The 23,307-nt window shown below is 34.8% G+C and overlaps 1 protein-coding gene across 1 annotated transcript in view; it reads right to left on the reverse strand.

Moving 5' to 3' along the window:
* Nucleotides 1-23,307, reverse strand: part of MDGA2 (MAM domain containing glycosylphosphatidylinositol anchor 2) — an 888,742-nt gene that overhangs the window by 219,067 nt on the left and 646,368 nt on the right. The window contains exon 8 of the mRNA XM_047738228.1: nt 10,192-10,485. Coding sequence (XP_047594184.1) covers nt 10,192-10,485 — 294 coding nt within the window. The remainder of the gene's footprint in view (nt 1-10,191; nt 10,486-23,307) is intronic.

The following is a 23,307-nucleotide window of genomic DNA, read 5'->3' on the forward strand; positions in this document are numbered from 1 at the left end:
GTGGCATCTCAAGATTAGAGACCAGGAATGCCTCCCAAAGCCCCAAAATTAATAGGATAACCCCCACATCCAACAAATTATTAATTACATTTTGGGCAGAATACTTCCTTGTTGGGAGTTTGTCCTATGTCTTGGGACATTTAGCGGCATCCCTGGGCTCTATACACCAGATGCCAGGAGCATCCCACCTTCTCCAATCATGACAATCAAACATGCTTTCAGATACTCAAGTGTCCCCAGGAGCAGGGAGTGAGAAGACATGCTGGCAAGCTGTCGTTCCAATCTTATATCTGTAAAGTGCATTCAGTGTCCTATGTGTCTATGTGAGTTTGAATATAATTGAACCTAAGAAGACCCTCCTGTAGGTTATACAGGAAAGGAGTTTACTTAGGTTAAAAGTTATTAACACAATAAAATAGAACCCCAAATAACATAATGCATGCTAAGACAAAAAAATCTGGGGTGGCATTAAATATCAAACTCTGATACCGGATCAAACAATTGATAATTACTAAAGATAAAAATTGCTAACAATACATAATCTGAATTTCTATATGAATTCTATTTGTTTGCAGGTGGACTGAGTATTGATTAAATCTAGGTATTCTGCTGAAGGGACAGGAAGTCATGCTGTTCTCTCACAATACTGGCCTATGATTTCGCACTTCCTGATTGGTTTTATGTACGATGAAGTCTCTCATGGTTCACCTCCCCCTCCAATTTCTCTCAACTCCCTTCTCCTCTCCATCTCCCCTTGTCCTCCATGCTGTTTGTTATGCTCCACAAATAAATGAAACCATATGATAATTGACTCTCTCTGCTTGACTTATTTCACTCAGCATAAGAGCAAAAGCTTCTGCACAGCAAAGGAAACAGTCAACAAAACAAAGAGGCAACCCATGGAATGGGAGAAGATATTTGCAAATGACAGTACAGACAAAAGGTTGATATCCAGGATCTATAAAGAACTCCTCAAACTCAGCACACACAAAACAGACAATCATATAAAAAATGGGCAGAAGATATGAACAGACACTTCTCCAATGAAAACATACAAATGGCTATCAGACACTTGAAAAAATGTTCATCATCACTAGCCATCAGGGAGATTCAAATTAAAACCACATTGAGATACAACCTTACACCAGTTAGGATGGCCAAAATTAGCAAGACAGGAAACAACATGTGTTGGAGAGGATGTGGAGAAAGGGGAACCTTCTTACACTGTTGGTGGGGATGCAAATTGGTGCTGCCACTTTGGAAAACAGTGTGGAGATTCCTCAAGAAATTAAAAATAGAGCTTCCCTATGACCCTGCAATTGCACTACTGGGTATTTACCCCAAAGATACAGATGCAGTGAAAAGAAGGGCCATCTGTACCCCAATGTTTATAGCAGCAATGGCCATGGTCGCCAAACTGTGGAAAGAACAAAGATGCCCTTCAACAGACGAATGGATAAGGAAGATGTGGTCCATATACACTATGGAGTATTATGCCTCCATCAGAAAGGATGAATACCCAACTTTTGTAGCAACGTGGACGGGCCTGGAAGAGATTATGCTGAGTGAAATAAGTCAATGCATTATTTATTTTAATGGATTATTATTATTATCTTTTTGTTTTCATGGGAGAAGAGCATGGTATTTAGAAAATGTCTAAATTCTGTATTTGCGAAGAATACACTTATTTTTGGATGAGAGGTAAATCCATTTTTAACTGAGAAAGATAAAAGAGTCACAGAATTTTTATTGTCACACACACATATTTATATATGTGTTTATGTTCACTTCTCTTGGATAATATACTTTCATAAAATGAGAAAGGGAGGAGGTGAGGACAAGATCCTAGGAAAAGAGATAGCATAAATTTTCTTCATTCAAAATGCATTTAATTTAATCACAGATCTAAAGATTTTCAAGGAAAAATGTCTTTTCAGTATTATGGAAATGCTATAATCATTCACTTGAATCTATTTCTACAGGGGTGGGAATAAGTACTTAACTGACAACATCAATTAACACAAGATTTGGCTGGGTTAAAGTTGGACTACTTTTAATCATTCTACTAAAATTGGCTGGTCCCCGTCCTGCTTCTTTGTATAGATACTAAAAGCAAAACTTTTAATGGGTAAGTTTTTCTAAATAGTAAACTATGCTTGTATCTATATTAGGATAGCACCAGAGATACAACAAGGAAAATTATGAATTTATTTTCTTTACATGATCTATGTACTAGATAAACCTATCTTCTCTCCAGATAATCTGTACTCGATTACTCAATAAAGACATCACATCTGTGTTGTACACAGAGAAGCTCCTTAGAAAGAGAGCTTTAGTTTTCTCTGACAATTTCCTTCGATGGTTATCTATATTCCTATCTTCTCTGGAAGGGTGGGAAAACAGGGAGCAAGAAGATTGTCTGGGATGGCAGGAGCAGTTCAGCTAAAGTAAATTCATTTTAAAAAGGCTTTCTGGGGGCACCTGGGTAGCTCAGTGGGTTGAAGTCTCTGCCTTCAGCTCAGGTCATGATCCCAGAGTCCTGGGATCGAGCCCTGCATGGGGCTCTCTGCTCAGCAGGGAGTCTGCTTCCCCCACTCTCTCTCTGCCTGCCTCTCTGCCTGCCTCTCTGCCTACTTGTGATCTCTGTCTGTCAAATAAATAAAAATAAAAAATCTTAAAAAAAATAAAATAAAAAAATAAAAATAAATAAAAAGGCTTTTTGCAGAATAACATGCCCATTTGGGAAGTTCAATTTTCAAATATTCAGAAGTAATACAAAAATAAAATGTTTAAACAAATCTGTTTTCAAGGCAGTTCCATTAAAATTCTTCATTAAATCCACTGGGAAATGAGGTAAGATATATTTATATGACATGCTGACTTGAAGTAGAAATTCGAGAGTTTTATTTTATACAGTTTAAATTGTACACTACCTTGTAAAACTATTGTTTTTTCTTTCCAAAGAAGATATCTTAACTACCTTGGGGAGGGGAAAGGTAGGATGTGAGAAAATAAAATAAATATTAATGTTTACATAATATTAACATTACCTTAGGGTTCAGTTGATTAATATTTCTAATAACGGTTGCAAACAACAAATAAAAGCATAGCCACTTAATTCAAATAAAAGAACACTGTATAATAAATGCTAAGTTCTACTCAAGAATAATTGTTAAAATATGAAAAATAGATGCTTAAATATTATATTCTTAGTAAACTTAAAAGCTTTCCCCAACCTCTATTCTAGTGGAGTATATTACAAAGTTTCCCAGTAAGAGGATAATAATGAGTCAATAGACGTTTAGTGTTACCAAGTAGAGCTTTAGTGTTAAACTTTTCCCAAGGAAAGAGACACTAGTAATGGATCAGTAATCAAGAATCTACCAATTCGACAAGTGAGTTTTGAAGAAGGCGATGATGAAATAATAGCTAATGCTTTTGAAAGAAATATATCATCTAATATATATGTTCAAAACAATGTTTTACTTTGAAGTTCTAACTTGTCTTGAGCAGACTAAACACATATCCAAAAAACTATCAAGGAGGGCCTTTCTCATGTACCAGGAGGCTTTCTAAAGAGGTGAGACTTAGTCAGGACTTGAATAGTGAAAAGAAGTTGAGGAATTGGTGGGAACAGGAGAAGGGAGGAGTAGGAACCTAGCTAAAGACTCAACATGGAATTATCTTGTCTATAAGGCTGAGAAAGGATAGACTGAATAAATATGGAAAATAGGAAATGCATCTGGGTAAGTAGGTTACTAAGCTGGAAACCCCTTTTGTTGTTCTGCTAATATGTTAAAATTCTTGTGCATTCACTTATAAATTCCTCTGGATAGCTTTTAATATCTTCCTATGTGAAGGCAATTTGCTCCCTTGTTTCTTTTTTTTTAATCAATAGTTACTTTCCCTTGTATTAGCTTTAATCTCCAGTCACAATTATTTTCAGAGTAATTTTGCTGTTTTAAAAAAATCCAAAAAGTAGTTATGGTCACTCAACACAGTCATTCTATATATCTCAACATTACAGAAAACTACTCAGTAAGTTGTCTAACAATAATAAGCATAGATATTTGAGTATATTCTGATCTGTATTTAACTTTCTTTATAAGGTCCATGATCTTGTAGCTGCCTAGGGCAGGCTACCCCAAGACGGGCTACTTTGGCATGAAGATTATTTTGAGTTCTTAAAAAACAATCCAAACCTAGCAGATTCAGGATAAACTCTTTACCTCCCCCATCAATTGCCTACAAAGAATTTAGATAGAGAACCTGTTCCAGGAAGAGAGTTATCACTGTAAATAACTACATTATGCTATAAAGTAGGCTAGGATAGATAGGGAAGAACCTAGTGAGGCCTGTTTGATGGAAGTACCCTATGTCCCATTGTTTCCCAGTGACCTAACAAACATTGGCTTACCAAATATTTACTCTTTCATCTTCCTGTGAATTGCATTCCTTCTCTTTGAAGTCCCAGATCTCTACCCACTTCTTAGTTCCAAATGACAAAGGTACCTTATTTTGCCTGACTGTTTCTGGAATTTCCGAGTCTGTGTGGATTCCCTGTATACATGAAATTACATTTGATTTTCTCCAATTAGTCTGTATTGTAGGTACAACAAATGTGCATATATATAATGAAGATTTAATAATAAAAATGACATTCAGTGCAGTATATATCTTCCCCAACTAATTTCCAAGAAAATGTATTTCAAAATACACACATTTTACTAAAAGATGTTTAAATATCTTACATATACATAAAAAAGTATACTTATAGGGGCACCTGGGTGGCTCAGTGGGTTAAGTAAGCCTCTGCTTTTAGCTCACATCATCTCAGGGTCCTGGGATCCAGCCCCGAGTCCCGCATCCAGCTCTCTGCTCAGCAGGGAGCCTGCTTCCTCCTTTCTCTCTATATCTGCCTGCTTCTCTGCCTACCTGTGATCTCTGTCTGTCAAATAAATAAATAAAATCTTTAAAAAAAAGTATACTTACATAATACAAATATAAGAATACACCAATACATACAAATGGCCAACAGACACATGAAAAAGTGCTCAACATCACTCGGCATCAGGGAAATACAATTCAAAACCACAGTGAGATATCATCTCACACCAGTCAGAATGGCTAAAATTAACAAGTCAGAAAACAACAGATGTTTGCAAGGATGCGGAGAAAGGGGAACCCTCCTACACTGTTGGTGGGAATGCAAGCTGGTGACACCACTCTGGAAAACAGCATGGAGGTTCCTCAAAAAATTGAAAATAGAGCTATCCTACAACCCAGGAGTCGCATTCCTGGGTATTTACACTAATGTTTACAAATATTTACAAATGTAGTGATCCGAAGGGGCATGTGCACCTGAATGTTTATAGCAGCAATGTCCACAATAGCCAAACTATGGAAAGAGTCTAGATGTCCATCAACAGATGAATGGATAAAGAAGATGTGGTATATATACACAATGGAATACTATGCAGCCATCAAAAGAAATGAAATCTTGCCATTTGCAATGATGTGGATAGAACTAGAGGGTATTATGCTAAACAAAATAAGTCAATCAGAGAAAGACAGTAAAATATATATATATATATACCAATAAAGCTTGTGTACTTAAAAAAAAGAAAAATAATAATTTCCTTTAGGAAGATAATAAGCATATCTTAGTTCCTTCTTTTAATATATATATTTGAGTATATTCATCCAGTGGTATTTTTATTTAATCAATATTCAATATTTTCAGTATTCTAATGAATAAATTATACATTATTTAATTTTTATTACTCTACTACTGTTATTTTGTTAGGAAATTGCTCTGGTGTTGCTAAATAAGCTCCGTACATACTATGATTTTTAAATGATATGAATTAATTGACATATATAACTATTTTATTCTCAAAGAAACCACTATAATAGAATAAATCTGCTTCAAATAAAAATGAGCTAGAAAGTTACAAAAAGAACTATTATACAGTTCCAAAAACATGGAAATGAAATTAAGTAATGGCTGAAAGTTTGAAGATCTGTTATAAAAACTTTACATTACACTTTGTAGTTTCATCTGGCAATTTTTAAAAATTTTAGATTAATTTTAAATCACTAGTTTTCAAACTTTTAGAATTATATTTGCAACTACCTGTCCTGGCCCATGTCATTTGCAATAACTGGAAATTGTTGAAATTAAAAATAGTATAATAAATTTTTTTTTGTTTCCAGGAATAAGCACTATGCACAAGAACTTAATAATTTAAACTACTTTATTTTGGTGATTTAGCTACCTTTACAGGACATAGAATGGCATAAAATACTTTGAGGCCTCTGTCACTTGCTAAATCATTCTTTATCTACACCTGTTAAGAAGAAGCAAATTAGCTGGGGATAGTAAATAATTCAGTTTGTTTTAATAAAATGATTGCCTTATAATTTTAATCCCACAGTAGGTAACAATAAATCTCATTTGGCAATTTAGGGCATTAAACTAAATGGAGTATTCCATTATTTATAGACTATGGAGAATTATATACTATTTATATTTAGGCACTAGAATCTCATCAAAGTCCTACATACAACAACTTCTGTGCTCCTTTAGTCCTTTTACCTGGTTATTGTTTAACTGGGCACAGTAAAACTAAATAAGGAAAAAGTGTGCCTTAGAGATACCAGATTTTTGTTTATTTCTTATTTACCATGAAGATCTCTTTTTCATTCTTTTACATTTCAAATCATAAAATTACATATATGTATATGTGTGTGTGTGTTATGTATATAAAACAGACTTCTCCGAATTTGCCAATGTAATAAACATTTTAAGAAAGGAAATCATAATAAACTAAAGCGTAGAGTTCATGACCTGAAAAAGGTGTTTCATAAGTGTTAGAATAATCTGACATCTTCATATACTTAAAACACTTTCAGGTCTCACACTCAATGCAACAAGTCCTCAGATATCTCTGAAACCTAAATAATAACAACCAGTCATCTAAGAAGCAAGGAATAGGATATATATATATATATTCCATTTGTTATCAAACTTACATTTACTCAGCAGGGTAATGAATAGCTATAATGCAAAATGTATTTGCTGTGAATACAAAATATAGATAAGGCAAAGCAAAACTAATTGCTGAAGATAATATAAATACATGCACATATATGTATGTACATGTGTGTTTACACGTGTGGGAAATAACTTAGTATTTTATATGGATATTTCTCACATATAGCATGACTGCAAATTAAGCACAAATGCCATATTATTTTCATGCTTTTAAGATGTCACTATAAAAGGTGGAATGTTTATCATTTAAAAACTATCAAAATTCCTGCATTGTAAGTTTTGCAGGAATAAGCCTTAGTTAGGCATGCAGGTTGGACTTGCTACCAGGAATTACGTGCCTAGAAAATCAACATTTGATTCACTCAGGAATAATCTGGAGTTGTTACCAGTTTTTTGTACCTGGCAAAAGCTCAGGCACATAATCAGATCCTTCAAGAGAACTGGGAATACATGAAAGGGAGCTTCTTGAAAGACATGATAGCATCCTTACCTGAAATTGGCAAGGTTATCGGAACCCAGCTGGCTTCTTCTTAGGCCAAGGAAGCTTGCCTTTGAGAAGAAGTGCTGTTAGATTATATTCCCTGCTCTGTGAAGTCATTTTGGGATGCAGATCTTTTTATTTACATTAAATGAACTAGAATTTGCCTATGTCTGTTGGTGTCTTTTAGTCAATTACATCCTGGAACACTAGAGACAACCATGCCAGTATTTATTTTCATCTACTACTGCAGGACTGAATTTTTAAATCTTGTGCTGAACTTAATGTTTCCTACGGGACTTATTAAGAAGCAAAACGAAAAAAAGAAAAGAAAAAATTCACACACTCACAGAATTCTGAAGGTTTGAATATTCTGTGGAGTTTGGAGACCCTGGTTCTTAAAACTTTAATTCAAAATTCCCTAGAATCTGGGGCGCCTGGATGGCTCAGTGGGTTAAGGCCTCTGCCTTCGGTTCAGGTCATGATCCCAGGGTCCTGGGATCGAGCCCCGCATTGGGCTCTCTGCTCAGCAGGGAGCCTGCCTCCTCCTCTCTCTCTGCCTGCCTCTCTGCCTACTTGTTATCTCTATCTGTCAAATAAATAAATAAAATCTTTAAAAAAAAAATTCCCTAGAATCTAATGGATTCCCTAACTTTTATTTGTATCAGAGCTTCCCCAGAGAAGCTCACAGAGCTTCACATCACATCACAGACATCACATCACATCACATCACACCACATCACAGAGATATGAGTAGAATAACACCAGTAGCCCTAATAGCTTTAGGAACACCAAAGCTTTGCGCCTAACTCCAGAGGAAGCACAGAACTCTGTGATTACCAACAACAATAAAGTAATTCAAACTGTATCAGTTTCCTCTATGGTCAATGGCAAGGTTTTTGTTTTTGTTTTTGTTTTTGAGAATTAAGGAGAAGTTTCTCTTTTTTAAGTCATTTCTTCTTTTTCTGTCTGGAACCTGTTTTCACATGAACCTCCTACCCATGAGCTTATCATAAGTATAAAGACCAGTGAGGAAAAAACAATACTGAATGGCTGAATAAAACTTACTTTCTAAAAGCTACATTATTTGGGGGTGCCTGGGTGGCTCAATTAGTAAGGCATTTGCCTTCAGTTCAGGTCATGATCCCCGGATGCTGGGATCAGGCCCCACATCAGGCTCCTTGCTTGGTGGGGAGTCTGCTTCTCTGCCTGCCACTCCCCATGCTTGTGTGCTCTCTCTCTCTCTCCCTCTCTTATTCTCTGACAAATAAATAAACAAAATCTTTAAAAACATAAAAAAAAAGTTGCATTATTTGGAAACACACTCATAACCAATTGGAAATCAGCCGAGACATTTGTCAAATATGAGTTTGCGTATTTACAGGACAAATAGCAAATAGGAATCTGAGTTTCTCCAGAATGGAGACAGGGAATGGTTATGCAATGCCCACAACTTTGCTCCTCTCCCCACAACTCACATAACTTATATACAAATGAATTTGTTATCAGGTCCAAACATAATCCTTCCATATCTCAATTATTCTTTCCAATTTAAAGTCAGTTAATCCAATCTGCCAACATCCTTAAATCTAATATAAAAAGAGACATTTTTGGACTAAATTCTATTTTACATTTTCTGAGTTAGAGAGCCATAAAAAGGAAACAACATCGTTGCTTATCGAAGTGTATAGTTTCATCTAATGCATTCATATTCTTAAAGACTTAGCTACCACGTATTTAACAAATTGTATATCAATTGAAACTTAGAGCAGTACTACTGGAGTTTGAACAGATTGTATTTAGTTTGCTGCTTCTCTTTTGGCATTATCTGTACCACCTGCCATCCAAGTTACCAGGGCATCCTCTAATAACCCAATGTCAGGGACATCATTAAATATATATATATATTTTTTTACACTTAGAAATTTATGTACTTTTAATACTAAAAGCAAATTCAAAGGACACAATATCCACTTTTTTTTTTTTTTTGGTCAGAACTGTAACAGTGATTTCAATACAAATAGTTAAAAATCAATCATATTTAACTCTCACAGTTAAATCATTTTCAGTTAAGCAAATCACATAAAAATTCAGGACCTAATATTTGAATTATCTCAATACTACTAGATAATTATGTAATCTACCCTTACAACTTCAGATATGCAAACACAGCATTTCAATAATTAGGTCTCCACAATTTAAGCAAAGGGATGCTTTGAAATAGGTTGATAATTTGGGCAAAGGTGTATGCAATTGCCTGAAGTAGAATCAAGAACTCTGAAAACAAGAGTATGGTAATCTGAATTAGCAATTACTTCCCATCTTTACTTTGCCTCATTGAACATGGCCAGTTTTGAACCATTACATTTCTTGATTCTTTGGCATTAACCAATCACACAATCCTGTCATAATTATCTCTCTCTCTCCCCGCCCCCGCCCTCCCCCCACACACTAATACTAGCTAATACTTTTCTATGAGTATTAGCTCAAGCAACAAGCAGATTCAGGGAAAACTATAGTTTCAATTGGCTAGTAACAAAGTAGAAACATTTCATCCTAACCCAATTCCAAAATTCACTTCATTATACTAGAGGAATAATCACATCCTTTTTTCCCTTGCCTCCCCATGGAACACAAAGAAAAAAAAATTACTTACACTGCACAATGAGCTGCACCAAAGCTTCTCTTGGCTTCACGTTAAATCCATTGTACTGGCTGGTCTGACATCTGTACATTCCTGACATTTCTCTAGATACATTCACAATCCTCAGTGTTCCATCATAACTCTCCATTTGCATTGACCCATCAGGCATTGCAACTTCTTTATCCGCTCTAGACCAGAGGATGATGGGTTTAGGTTTTCCAGTTACTTGACACTGCAGTTCTATTGTGTCCCCTTCTCTGGTGACCAGAGGTGATTTTTCCTGTGGAACAGTCAGATTGGGTGGAACTTGAAATGGGAAAAAGAAAATTTTTCAAGGTTAGTATAAACTGGTAAAGCATATTCAAACACAGAAAATCATAAGGAAACAATTTCTGCTGGTTGAAGAGGTGTGACAATTCAGATGACAAATACAACAGAGACCCTGGGAGTCAGTGGCACATACTCTTACTAAAAGAATTCTGAATTGTTTTCCTACAACTCTCTCCAATGAGGTCTTCAAACATTAGCAAAATAAATAAAGCATTAAATTGGAACATGAATGGTCAACCTAAGAACAATCTACTCAATGACTTGTCACTATCAGCCATTAACTGGGTTTTTAACATCGGCATTTCACAGAAGAGTGATCCTGCTTGCTGAAAGTAGGATTTGGCTTTTCAGTCTTGTTTCCTATGCTGTTGTCTCTTACCCAGGGATGCTAAAAGAAAGGGATAAGAGACCTTATCAACTTAGCTGGCACAGTAAATGAAAGTAACAGGAAAAGGAAAAAGAAGATTCTCTGATATAAAATCAGAAGATTTGACTCTGGTACCGAAACTGTTGCCAAACTGCTAAGGTTAGGATTTTGTTTTTTTTCCCTAATGGAAATGGAAATGGAAGGGGAACAACTGACTTACAATGCCACACTCTGAGAATCCACATATTCCTCTCCTTGGACTTCTAACATTTTTTTTTAAACATTTGCATTTCATATAACTTCCTTTTAAGACATTTTAAGATCACTGTATGTAGTTTGCCATAATTTGTCTCTATTTCGGTAGAACTAATTCTAGGTGAACTTTCCAAAACATTTCAACAATATAAGAATTGTAATTTTTCAGGTAAAGGTAAAATAGGTAAAATACCTGATTTTACTGAAGATATTTATGAGAGGTTCATTTTACTGGAAATTACTTTACTAAGCTGGAGTATATTTATGCTAGAGTTTAGTAAAAAGTATGAACCAGTAAGAGGCAAGCACTACCCAAATTGTTTTGTTACAAATAGTATCACCTGTAGCATTGAAGATTCATATTTCTTATACAAATGTACATGAAATCCATTGTGTTTGTGCAATAAAACATCTATCCAAAAAAAGTATGGTTAACTTAGAATGCCAGAATAAGACTAACCAGAACTACTTAAATAATTCTGTTCTTCTGATAAATGCCACATGCTCTGTTTGGAGGCAGTACCACATATATGGATAAAAAACAAAGGTTTTACTCTTCCTTCTAGCATTACTGTATTCCAGGGCCCAGGAACAAAAGCAAACATAATTTTAAAATTATTTTTCAACTTACGTTGAAGTGTTATTGCTCTTATTACACATAGAAAAAAATATATTTAAGTCCAAAATGACAGGAGAGTTAATTATCTTGCTATTTAAGTACCTTCATGTCTATTTCTTTTCATTTAATTCCTTCATCTACTTCTTATTTTCAAAACTAATTAAATAATGCATCTTAGAAATTAAAATATATGAAACACTAACCACCACCTTTTTGAAGTAGATACATGCATTCTGGAATTTGGCATTAAATATATATTCTAAAATTGTTACATTTTAACAACCTACACAACTAATTTGATTAAATTATTGACTTCTGTAAATATAAAAAAATAAATGATTTCACTAACTAATTTGTTCTTTCTGAAATGAACCACAAGGGAATGATGCAATTCTAAAAAGCAGGATGGGGAAGAAGCCGTAATATTTACTCACCCTCCATGAGAAAAGCACACAGAACGACAGCAATAACCTCTGCATTTAACATTAATTATGCCCTACTATGTGCCAGGCATAATTAGAGGTTTTAGATTTTCATTCCCTTGAAAATCCTAAGGATCAAATATTTAACATTAAAAATTAACAAATGAGAACACTGAGAATAAGAGAGAATAAATGCTTTGCTCTGAACAAAATTCAAATTGAGACTAATTTACAGCAGGTGGCCAATGTTGAGAAATGACCCGTCTCAGTCTCCAGTACACTATGGCATCCAGAATGGAATAACTGGAGTTAGCACTGGGACCGCCCCCACACCCCCCCAGCTCATGACTGCTGTGTTCCCAGGGACAAATTGGACGAATCTTCCCTGCCTATCTCTTGGTCACTTTATCAGGGACAATAAAAAAGAGCCAAGGTAAAAATTTGAAGAGGTGAATGACACATACTTTTCAGATCATCTGATCTATTTTATATGTTATACATCTATATTTATCTTAAATACCTTTCTATCTATATTAGGATATTTCTTATGTATGTCAAAATTGCTTATAAAATACCCCAGCCCAAATATATATCTGAATTCTGACAAATCTTTGTGAAATAAATGAAAATAAATGATAAATTAAAAGATTATTTAATGGACGGTTATTATTTGAAATCTTTCTTCCTCATCCCTTCCAAAAACAACCCACATGACCCTGGCCAACCTTAATCACTCTGAGTATTAATTTCTTCATTTTTGAAACTAAGAATTTGTACTTTATGAGCTCCAAGGCTATTAATGTTCTGACCATAAACCAAATAGTAGAATGTGAAGGACAGAAGTGGTATTAAAGTGTTTATTTCCAGACTTAAAGATGAATATTCAAAGACATTAATTCATTAGGAGATTCTAATAAAAAAAAAAAGATGATAGACTAGCTATGTATTTTTTTTTAGTTTATCATGCTACATAGTTCAAAAACTCCCTTTATACATTTATTTATGTTATTTATTTAAGTAAACTCATACATAATCAAAATTACAGAAATGTAAGCCTGGTTTGATCTACATTAAAATAAAATAGATTTTTAAAATAAATTAGCCCAGTTTTTGCTGAACATCAAAGCCCAATTAAAATGTAGTTTATTTTCCATCTCTTCCATGAAACCTGTAAAATCTTGGAATCAGAGTTAATCTTTCTTTGCATCTTTCTTGGTGAGGAAAACCTTATAACTTCTCAAAGTTTTGATAGCTTCTCCTTCTCCACATTTGATTTTCCATTCTCTAGAATCGCACAGGCAACTCTCATAAATATTACTATACATTTCCCTGTTAAGAGATCTCATATTTTTTTTTCCTCATGGATTTCTCTCTTTTATATGTTGATAATACAAATTCTAACTCCATCCCAAGCCTCTTCCAGTCTATGATTGAAGCCTAATTCTAAAACCCAAAAGTCTTTCAAATCCCCAAACCTCAGTGCTGTTTAATTTCTTGACTTAGTTTAGTAGTTAATTATCAACACACCTCATCTGCTAACTAAAGCCATAGAGTTTTCTTTGTTTTACCATCTCCTCTCACCCACCACTTCCAATCAGCTGCATTGGTTCCTCATTAAAATATCTCTCATAACTGCCTATTTCTTTTCATGGCTATAGGTAGATTGCTTAGTAGAATTCATCATTTTCTCTTTTTGTGACACTATAATAAGTGCTCTCTCTCACCAGTTTAATTCTTTCAGCCTTCCTGCTACCCTGTCAGCAGCTTTATCATCTTAAATACAATTTTGTTCATGTCACTATGAAAACGACAGTTCTCATGGAGAGTGCTCATCACGATACTGTTTTAATTAAAAAAAAAAAAAAAGCCTGAAAACAGCCTGACAGATTCATTAAATAAATTGTGGTAGAGTCACACAATAAAATAGGATGCAGCCTTTTAGATGATGATGTCACAGACCTACATCTATTGATAAAGATGCTCATATTGTTGAGAAAAGCATCTTAGTGAACAGTATGAATAGCTATAACCACTATGATTAAGTGAGTAAAAGATGTTACTGAGCAATCCAAACAGTAGTGTCAAGTTTTTATATAAAAAAAAGACATATGCCAATGAATGTTAGCAAGGAGCTTCTTTAAGGAAAGAAAACATAGACTATATTGTTAGTATCCAGCACTCTATTTCACACGTGATAGGAACTCAGTAAAACATGTTATGCTGAATGTACAAATGAAGACAGGGAGGCAACTGTACACTGATTCAGGAAAGAGCAAGAGGCATATATGAGAAAAATCTAGAGGAAAAGAAAATTCAGAAAGAACTATACCCAAACACTAACAGTGGTTCTCTCTCAGTGTGGGATTATTGATGAATTTTACTCTCTTCATATATTTCCCTTCCTCTTTCACTCTTCTACAACATGTGCAATGTGTATGAGAATGTTACGGGTTCTAAGAAGCCTAGAGAAACCTAAGATGTTAATGCAATCTATTTTCCAAAGCTCATCTGATAAAAACTCCACTTCTTAATAACAAACATGTATCACCTGGACATGGTAATCTGGATGACATAGTCTGAGAAATGCTCACTTCTAGAACATTCATTCTCTTGCAGTTTCACTGACTGGTGAACCTCAGTGCTCTCAAACAAACCCTTCTTTCCTATGGCCAGAATTCCTGGCCCTTGCTGACTTCTAGGAGGCCCTGCCAGCCCCATGTGCAGAGATTCAGTCCAAATATTACCACTTTTGTGATAACTGCCTACCCCCTAGGCTGGGTAGGTCGCTCACTCTTCCTGGCCACGTTATTACACTGCGTACTTGTTTGACCCATACTTTTGGCTTTCCCCTCTCTTTCCTCCCACATCTATATGCCTGACCAGACAGCTCCTTGAAGGCACACAGTGCCTTCTCCCTCAGAGTGCAGAGAATCACTCTACCTCTACAGTGCCTGGCTTTCCTGCTTGGCACAAACCAGGAAGTCATGAAATAACTGAAGAAGGAAGGGAGGGAGAGAGGATGAAAAGAGTAAGAAGGTAAGTTAAAAGGCTGTGTATATAAGAGATAAATATGAGAGACATAAATCATGAAGATATTAAAACCAAAGCAATAAATAATGAAATGTAGCTCTTCTATAATTAGTAGCCCATATAAGTAGCAGAATCTTCTGAAAAATATATTGTTAGTATAGATTTCAGATGTGGTATATCTTGAGATGTATGTGGGTGTGTGAGAAAGTTGAGAGTCAAACAAGGACTCTTCCAGTTTTTCTTGTCTTTCGCCTTTCATTTAAAAATCCGAATAGATATAACTGAACATAATAAAAAATAAATAAATAAAAAAGAAGATATGATTCCCAAGCTCTTCAAACAAAAATCTGAATAGATAAGCTGTAAATTAAAGGGAACAAAAGGGAAAGAAGTAGCTCGAGGACATGCCATCTATCATTTGTCATGATGTTTTTTATATCCTTTCTTTAATCAACTAAATTACTTTTTTCCTGAAATATTGTCTCAGTGAAAGCATCAAACTAAGTAGAAAATTTTGAAATGTCTGCACCTTATAAGATCCACATTTATCCACAGTGTACTCAGTAGAAAAATTTCCTCCTGGTGAAAACACAAAGGTACATTTTATGACATACAGATTATACATGCCCCGATTTTTATTTTTCTTATCTGAAATGCTACTGTAGAAGATGCCATAATCAGAGAAACTTGAAGAGCATGATATGACACCAGACTTTCTCATTCTAAACATAAATACATAGACAAGTAATTTAAACTGGTTTTCTGTCAACATTTCCATTGTATCAGACTGTGAAATAAAACAAATACAGAAAATTCAAATGTCTTTATTTCTTCATTAGGAAGGAAGCTGAGGAAATTTAATTTTTAGTCATTACTTAGAAAATGACTGGTCTATTTTCTTCACTAAAAAAAATGCAAGGGAAAGTTAGCCCATCTGAACTGTATGAGAAAATATCATGCTCTCTGAAACAAAGATATCACAATATGCTTATTATGGACTTACTGGCTTAAAACACATAACTATTTATAATGTACTTTAATAGTAGATATTGAAACAAAAGATATATTTCCTTTAATGTAAGAATTACAATAAAGTAAGTAATAAGTAAAATTTTCTCCAGAAGGACAACCAGACTCCCATTTTTAAGAATCCTAAACTATGTACGGTATTAATTTAATTATACATGAATTTTAGGGAGAAAGAGTTATAACACTTATGTGCATTTTAAATTAAGATGTATAATCTATATTTAAAACACAAATAAAAGACTCAAAAAACATGTGTTTATGAAAGTGACCCCCTAGAGGTCAGAGTTCAGGAATTCTCAAGCTGATCAGATATCTATATATAAAGAAATGTAAAAAAGTAAGACTCGGGGCGCCTGGGCGACTCAGTAGGTTAAAGCCTCTGCCTTCGGCTCAGGTCATGGTCCCAGGGTCCTAGGATCGAGCCCTACATTGGGCTCTCTGCTCAGCGTGGAGCCTGCTTCCCCCTCTCTCTCTGCCTGCCTCTCTGCCTATAAGCAAGCTTATGTAACTATGCATTTCTCTTCCACTCAAAAAATGTATATTCAATATTAAGTGAGAATAGTATCATTACTTTAATCCATATTTTAAAAACTTCATGCACTAATATTGGAAATAGTCTAATCTAAATCTCACAGCTGATATTAACACACAACTAAGAGTGGGAAAAACTGCCTTAAGACATGCAACATTTAAGAATGTGATGTTCTGTGGCCACTGGGGAATATTTATATGACTATGAAAGGGGAATTTGAAAATTTCCTTCAACCTAAATAAATTCCAATCCAAGCCTAGCAAAACAGTTTTAAAACTAATAAGCTTGACTCATTTTCTTGACTGATATGTGTCAATTAAAATATTTAGTAAGGTGGGGTTAAAAGATTTTCAAGGTGACAAACGAAATCCAGCATGCTAAAGGCCTCTCACTTATGAATAACCTGCCAATATTTGCTTCCTTTTAGGGATCGTGACTGGTAACATAAAATGTCTGATGAAAGGCAGCAACACTCTATAGCTCATTTCTCATCAAAGGAATAAAAATCCCCAAATGGATACTATTGGAAATAATTCCTATTTGGCAAAATCACAGATATAGAGAATATGGTGAATTATGTGATTTGTAGCACATAGAATGTTTTCATAGTTGTTTTAAAGTATGCCGAACTTCTCTGAGCTATAGGTTAATATAATATGTAATGTAATATAATGCAAATATATTGAATGCCATGCATCCTTCTGGATTATTTTCCCCCTTACAAATGAATTACTATAACATAACTGATTATGTTATTACTATAACATAATGGATTAGTGTCTCCCCTCCTAAAATGTTCTTCCCCTTTCTGCATTAATCTTTAGTAATAAAGTCCTGTCATTCCACCATTCAAATATCTTCAGTAGTTTCTGGGTTCTTGGATAGAGGTCTAAATCCCATTGCTTGTTTTCCCTCTTACCTGCCAAACTTTATTAAGCTACAATGTTGCTGTGAGAAGTTCTCTATTCAATTTAGGCAGGTCTTTGGGTTCTCTTAACATTTTGGCTCATTCCCTTCCTTCTTTCTATCCAAAAATTACTTTACTCTCTTAATGCCCATCCAATCACCCCCCCCATTGTTTTAAGGCCCAATTTAAGTTTCTAGTGTCCTTAAGTCTTTTTGAACTCTGTACCTTTTATTTATTTTCCATGTCTCCGATCACAGCATATCTAATTTATTCTACAGATGCCAAGACAAAATGCCCTCTCCTTTCCTTACAAATGTAGCTCAGATGTCCTGAGGTCAGCACCAGGTTTCATCTACTTCCTTGGTAGTTGCCACAGCATGGGACATTTTAGAGTATTTCAGAGGTGCCTGATAAATTCTTGATTGATGGATGGAGCACTAATTCAGAAATGGGAGGAACTTATTAACAAAGCAAGAAAACCATTGATGAATAATCACCTCTTGATTATCAAAGACTTAATTATAGAGTATATGAATTTCAAGACCTTTTTTTTCACACATGAACACTTTCTATTTTTTAATTAGAAAAATCACAAAAACCCAATTGGTTTCTTTAAAGTTAGCAATTCTACTAGATTTTAATTTGGTCACAGTAATGATACAGGGAGTAAAATATCAGAAGCTTTTGGTAGTATTGAGTAATTTTCCCACGCTATGGCTTTCCTCTATTAGCAGTAAAGAAGAGGCTATTTGGCTCTACAACAGAATGTCCCCAGAGACCCATATTCTAAGACTTGTATTACTTACAGTCTTGTGGGTAAATCATCTATGAAACAGGCACTTATTTTTAAACATTTCCTTACACCAGATGGTTAGCCTACTGTTTTTGTCCATGATATGAATGCACATAAATACTTCTCCTATCACACTCTGTAAATAAAGACTGCCTCCCCCCCGCCCTTTTTTTTAGTTTTGCACTGACATACAATTTTTTCTTTTACTGATTCACCTATAATAAGTCAGGAGATGCAAATAAAATAGAATTGACCATGATTTTGCAAATCTAGCAATAGAACAGGAAGAAAACATATTAAAAGCCAACCTGAGATTGAAATACCATGGCATCTGCATTTGGAAATTCTTTGGGGAAATGTACACGCGTACAGACACACATATACATTGCTTATTTTTGAAAGACTTGTAAAAAATCTTATTACAATGGCATTGTTAGTCATTTGAAACATATGGGGAGAGGCAGGATCTTGGCGGATAGCAACTCTGGAGGGTTTAGTATTGCAAGATGGGAGACACACAGTGCCATTCAATCAGGAAAACAACTTTGGCAGGCAACAGTGTGGCTGTTCCAACTTCCCTCTCCCAGCAGGTGTTGCTATGGCACAAGAATAGTCTCTGAGGGATTCAATAGAACACAAAGTGTAAGATGAAAGAACAAAATAGAAAATCATTCTCTAAGTAGCATTCATATTTTCCCTGCTACAAAAGCTACAAGGCCAGTTGCAAAGAAACACAGGTTCCATTCTTGCTGCCTCATAAATACGTAAGTGAATGGGAACTTAAGCGAAGGGCTGCTTATGTAGCATTTGGTTAAATGTGGTTTTCAAGTACCTGGCATTGTTAGGCTCTTCATGTAATTTGCTTTTCTGACTTGGGCTTAGAAGGAAATATCTTCTAGAATTATTAAGATAAGTCTATATAAAAAAGATAATTTTCTACTCACCTCTTTGGAGAAAGACATGAAAGCATACCTTTTTCCCCCCTGTTTTTAATTTCCCTTCCCTGACTTACTGCATGTGTTTCTCAAGCACTGAAATATAGAAATAACTGGCCACAGATTAAGTATGTAAAGTTCTCATGTAGAAAACCTTTAGAAAAAACTAAATTAAGGAAAAAAAAAAAACAGGAGCAAGATAGTTCTGCTTGCTAGTCACCCAAATTATTCTAAAATTTTAGCAAGATAGGAGTCTGGACTAGACTGAGAATGTTGAAAGAAATTGGGACTGCAAAAGAAGCACTTACTTTTTTTTCTGTAATAACCAGGGAGGTATTATAAGAGTTAAAACATCAAATAAAGTACTAAGTTCTTTATTAAAATATGAGTAGATTATTTGATAAAGAGATAATCAATCTAAAACCATTTCTGGAAGTAGGGGACTAATTCTTCAACTTGACTTTCTATTCAAATTCCCTTTTATTTTTGGTAGGTTTTTTTTTTTTTTTAATAATGCAGAGCAAAGCTGGAAAACAAGAGTTATTTGGGTATAAGCAATCGATTAAGAATTTCAGCTTTAAAAGTTAAATACAGCCGTCTAAATCTTTGTTATAGAAACTAAAAATAACAAGCAGGAGTGTTATAAAATTAACCCAGAGATCACCAATTTCCTGCAGTTCTTACATTCTGTAACATATTTGTGCCCTTGACTACTTGTTCTTGAAATGGTTTATCCAAATGCATTTATATGCGTGCACTATCTCTTAAATCAATAGCAAACATCTTGGGAATAACAGAAGCAGCACTGCGTGTCTGAAAAACCTATGTGTTATTTTAGAGCTAACACCAATTCATTTTAACACACCTTTTAGAGCCCCTTCAACAGATAAATATCCTGAAGACTGAGGGCAAGAGATAAATGAAGCCATTTGCTACCTTCAAAAAATGCGCATTATGGAAATGGATAAATTGGGAGGACCCTTTCTAACTGGTAATTGTTCAGAATTATTTTTAACTCAAAAGCCCCTTTTGAGCGGGCACGGAGAGTTTGAAGGAGTTGTGAGTATACAATAATAGAAATTTTACTTGGGTTCAACCCAGCCCACTTTCCAGCTGTGCAATTTTAGGTCATCTTAATCTATTCTCTTAATCTGTATAGAAGCCTGATGAAAAGGAGAATTTAATGATAATTTAAGATACAATGGCATAATGGACATTAGAGTATTCCCTGAATCGTGAAGTATTTTGAGTTGTGTAATATTCTTGTAAAGAGCAAGGTTCAGGTCTGGAAGCCTACATTCAGATCCTAACTCTATCATTTAGTAGGTGTATGACTTTGGGAAATTTCTCTAACCTGTAGCTCCCAGTTTACTCTAAAGAAAGTGACCGTAATAGTAGCAACTTCACATTTTTTAGGACTAAACAGTCTAAATACATAAAACATTGAGCACAAGGTCTAGTATATAGTAAACACTCAATATATGTTAATCATTATGTTTTCTTATCATTGCCCTTTATTGGTGTGATATCAATGACTATATTTTACTGTTGTACATATATTTCTATACTGAAGGCAAAGGTCTTACATTACTCATACTCATAATGTCTCAAGTATTGGACATGGGTATACACAGGGCCAAAGAAATATTTTATAAGTAATATATTATATTATATATATATTTATATATGTATAAATAAACCACATTGCCATTGTCATGTGTTTTGGAGATATATATGCATTTCTTTTCTCTTTTCCTGGAAAAGATCAAGACCATTGGATATATATATTCATTTCAGATAAAAACACTATTTGAAAAAGACAACATTTTGGAAAGGACAGGAATGAACTTTTAAAAAATCTGAATAGAGGTCTCCCCATCTGCCATCGAAGGAAAGAAGGTTGCAAATTTCTCTCATTAGACACAATAATTTGATCCATGTGTTTGGACATTAACCTAAAATGGCACGTAATACAGATATCCCAGCTCTCATTCTGTTTCTATGAAGTAAAGAGGTTTAGACATTCCTAAATATATCTCTTCCTCCCTTATGAGGATGACAAAATGTCAGTGCTGTCCATTTTCACAAAGGTCAGGGTGTTGCCATGAAAACCACAGACTGGTAAGTAAAAAGGAACTGTCTGATCATGTTAATTATGTGACTGCTTTCCTGTGGATGAAGGAATTCTAAATTAAAAGGATGATAAGCCATAAATTATATATCAAATGCATTTTATGAAAGCATAGCAAAAGAAAGATGCTTTAAAGCAATCCACAATTTATTTTACTTTCTAGAGCAGCAACTGTTGCTCACAGTGGTAAACTCTTCAATGCAGAATGGCTAGAAAAATCAATTTGCTTCTATAATAAAAAGGCCATTTGTCTACTTGTAGAATCCATGTGACATTGTTAGGCTAAATGTTCACTCTGGACAATGCCCGTGGTTTACAAATTCCCTAATTACACCACTGATTGTGTATCAATGACTATGCCTTATCCTGTGAAAATAGACACTACTGCCATATTAATAAACATCTTGACATAAAATGAAGCTGGCTCTTTCACGCTTTGTCAAGAGCAAAATGAAATAACCAGTGAACACAATGTTCCTTCAACAGATCAAGGCCACATGTTCTTTAGGGCAAATGAGGTTTAATTAACAGATCTGTTAGTAGGCAACTAACTGGTCAATTAAAAAATAGGAGGAGGGTTTGTTTGTTTGTTTTTTAATAACACCTGAATACTTTATGAACAAATACTCTACCAATGCATGATCACATTTTATGATCCCTTCTGGCAGTCTGTAGAAGTATGGAATGATACAATAAAAATATGAGCTTAATTTTAAAACCACATAAAAACTCATATAATGCTATTGATTGGAATGATACATAACTCATTCTGAGCTAATATGTGAGTGTAAATAGAGTTTAGTACCATTTTATTAATAGAGTTTCACATTGCATTTTATTCCTAAGCAAGGATATTTCTGCTTAAATGTCAACTAAATATATTTTGTTTACAAGTATTATTTAGACAGACTTGGTGAAAGTGGACTACTTATGTTTCATTTATAGTGGACTGTAATTCATACTAAATGAATTTTAGATGCAGATATTTGAACTGCCTGTCCTTTTATTATTGCTACTTCAGATGTTTAAATTACCAGTATATTTCATGCTGTACATTGAAACTTTCTTTAAAGTGTAATGATATGCTTCACATTTCAAGTTGTCTTAATCTAGTTATCATTTAAAGAACATCTCCAAAATTTTGGAAATACTGACTTATTTGCCTGTCAGGCACTTGAGGGCAGCCCGGTGTCCTTTATTCTGCGGTTTCCCTGCAAATCATGGTCACGTCCCCTTTTCTAATGCTTTCAGTCCTGATTCTAAGCTGCTACTTAGGCTGACTTTGAACCAACAGGACTTCTTAAGCCCCAGTTGCTTAGTCAAAGATGTATATGAAAGGCAGACACGATATGATTTGAGAATTCTGAGAGGAGATCATTCATCAAAAATACCTTTGTCACAGTTTATCTCAGGAGTCGGAAATCTCAGCATTCATTCCATTGAGAGGCTGTGTGTTTTCTGTAAAGGCTCTGGATTCTACAGCCAGAAATGACCTATGTACAGTACCTTCTGCACTTCTTAGAAACTCTGAGACCTAGTACAGTTACTTATGCTTTCTAAAGCTCAGGTTTCTCATCTGTAAAATGAGTATAATCACAGCAGAACCTACTTCAAAGGGTGTTCTGAGGATTCAGTGAAGTTCTCATTTTAAAGTGTTTAGCCACGGGGCGCCTGGGTAGCTCGGTCGGTCAAGCGTGTGACTTTGTCTCAGGTTATGATCCCAGTGAGGACCCCCACAGCAAGCCCTGTGTGGAGCTCCCCACTCCGTGGGGAGTCTG

The sequence above is a fragment of the Lutra lutra genome, chromosome 7 (assembly GCF_902655055.1).
Source record: "Lutra lutra chromosome 7, mLutLut1.2, whole genome shotgun sequence".
In the NCBI taxonomy this organism is placed as follows: domain Eukaryota; kingdom Metazoa; phylum Chordata; class Mammalia; order Carnivora; family Mustelidae; genus Lutra; species Lutra lutra.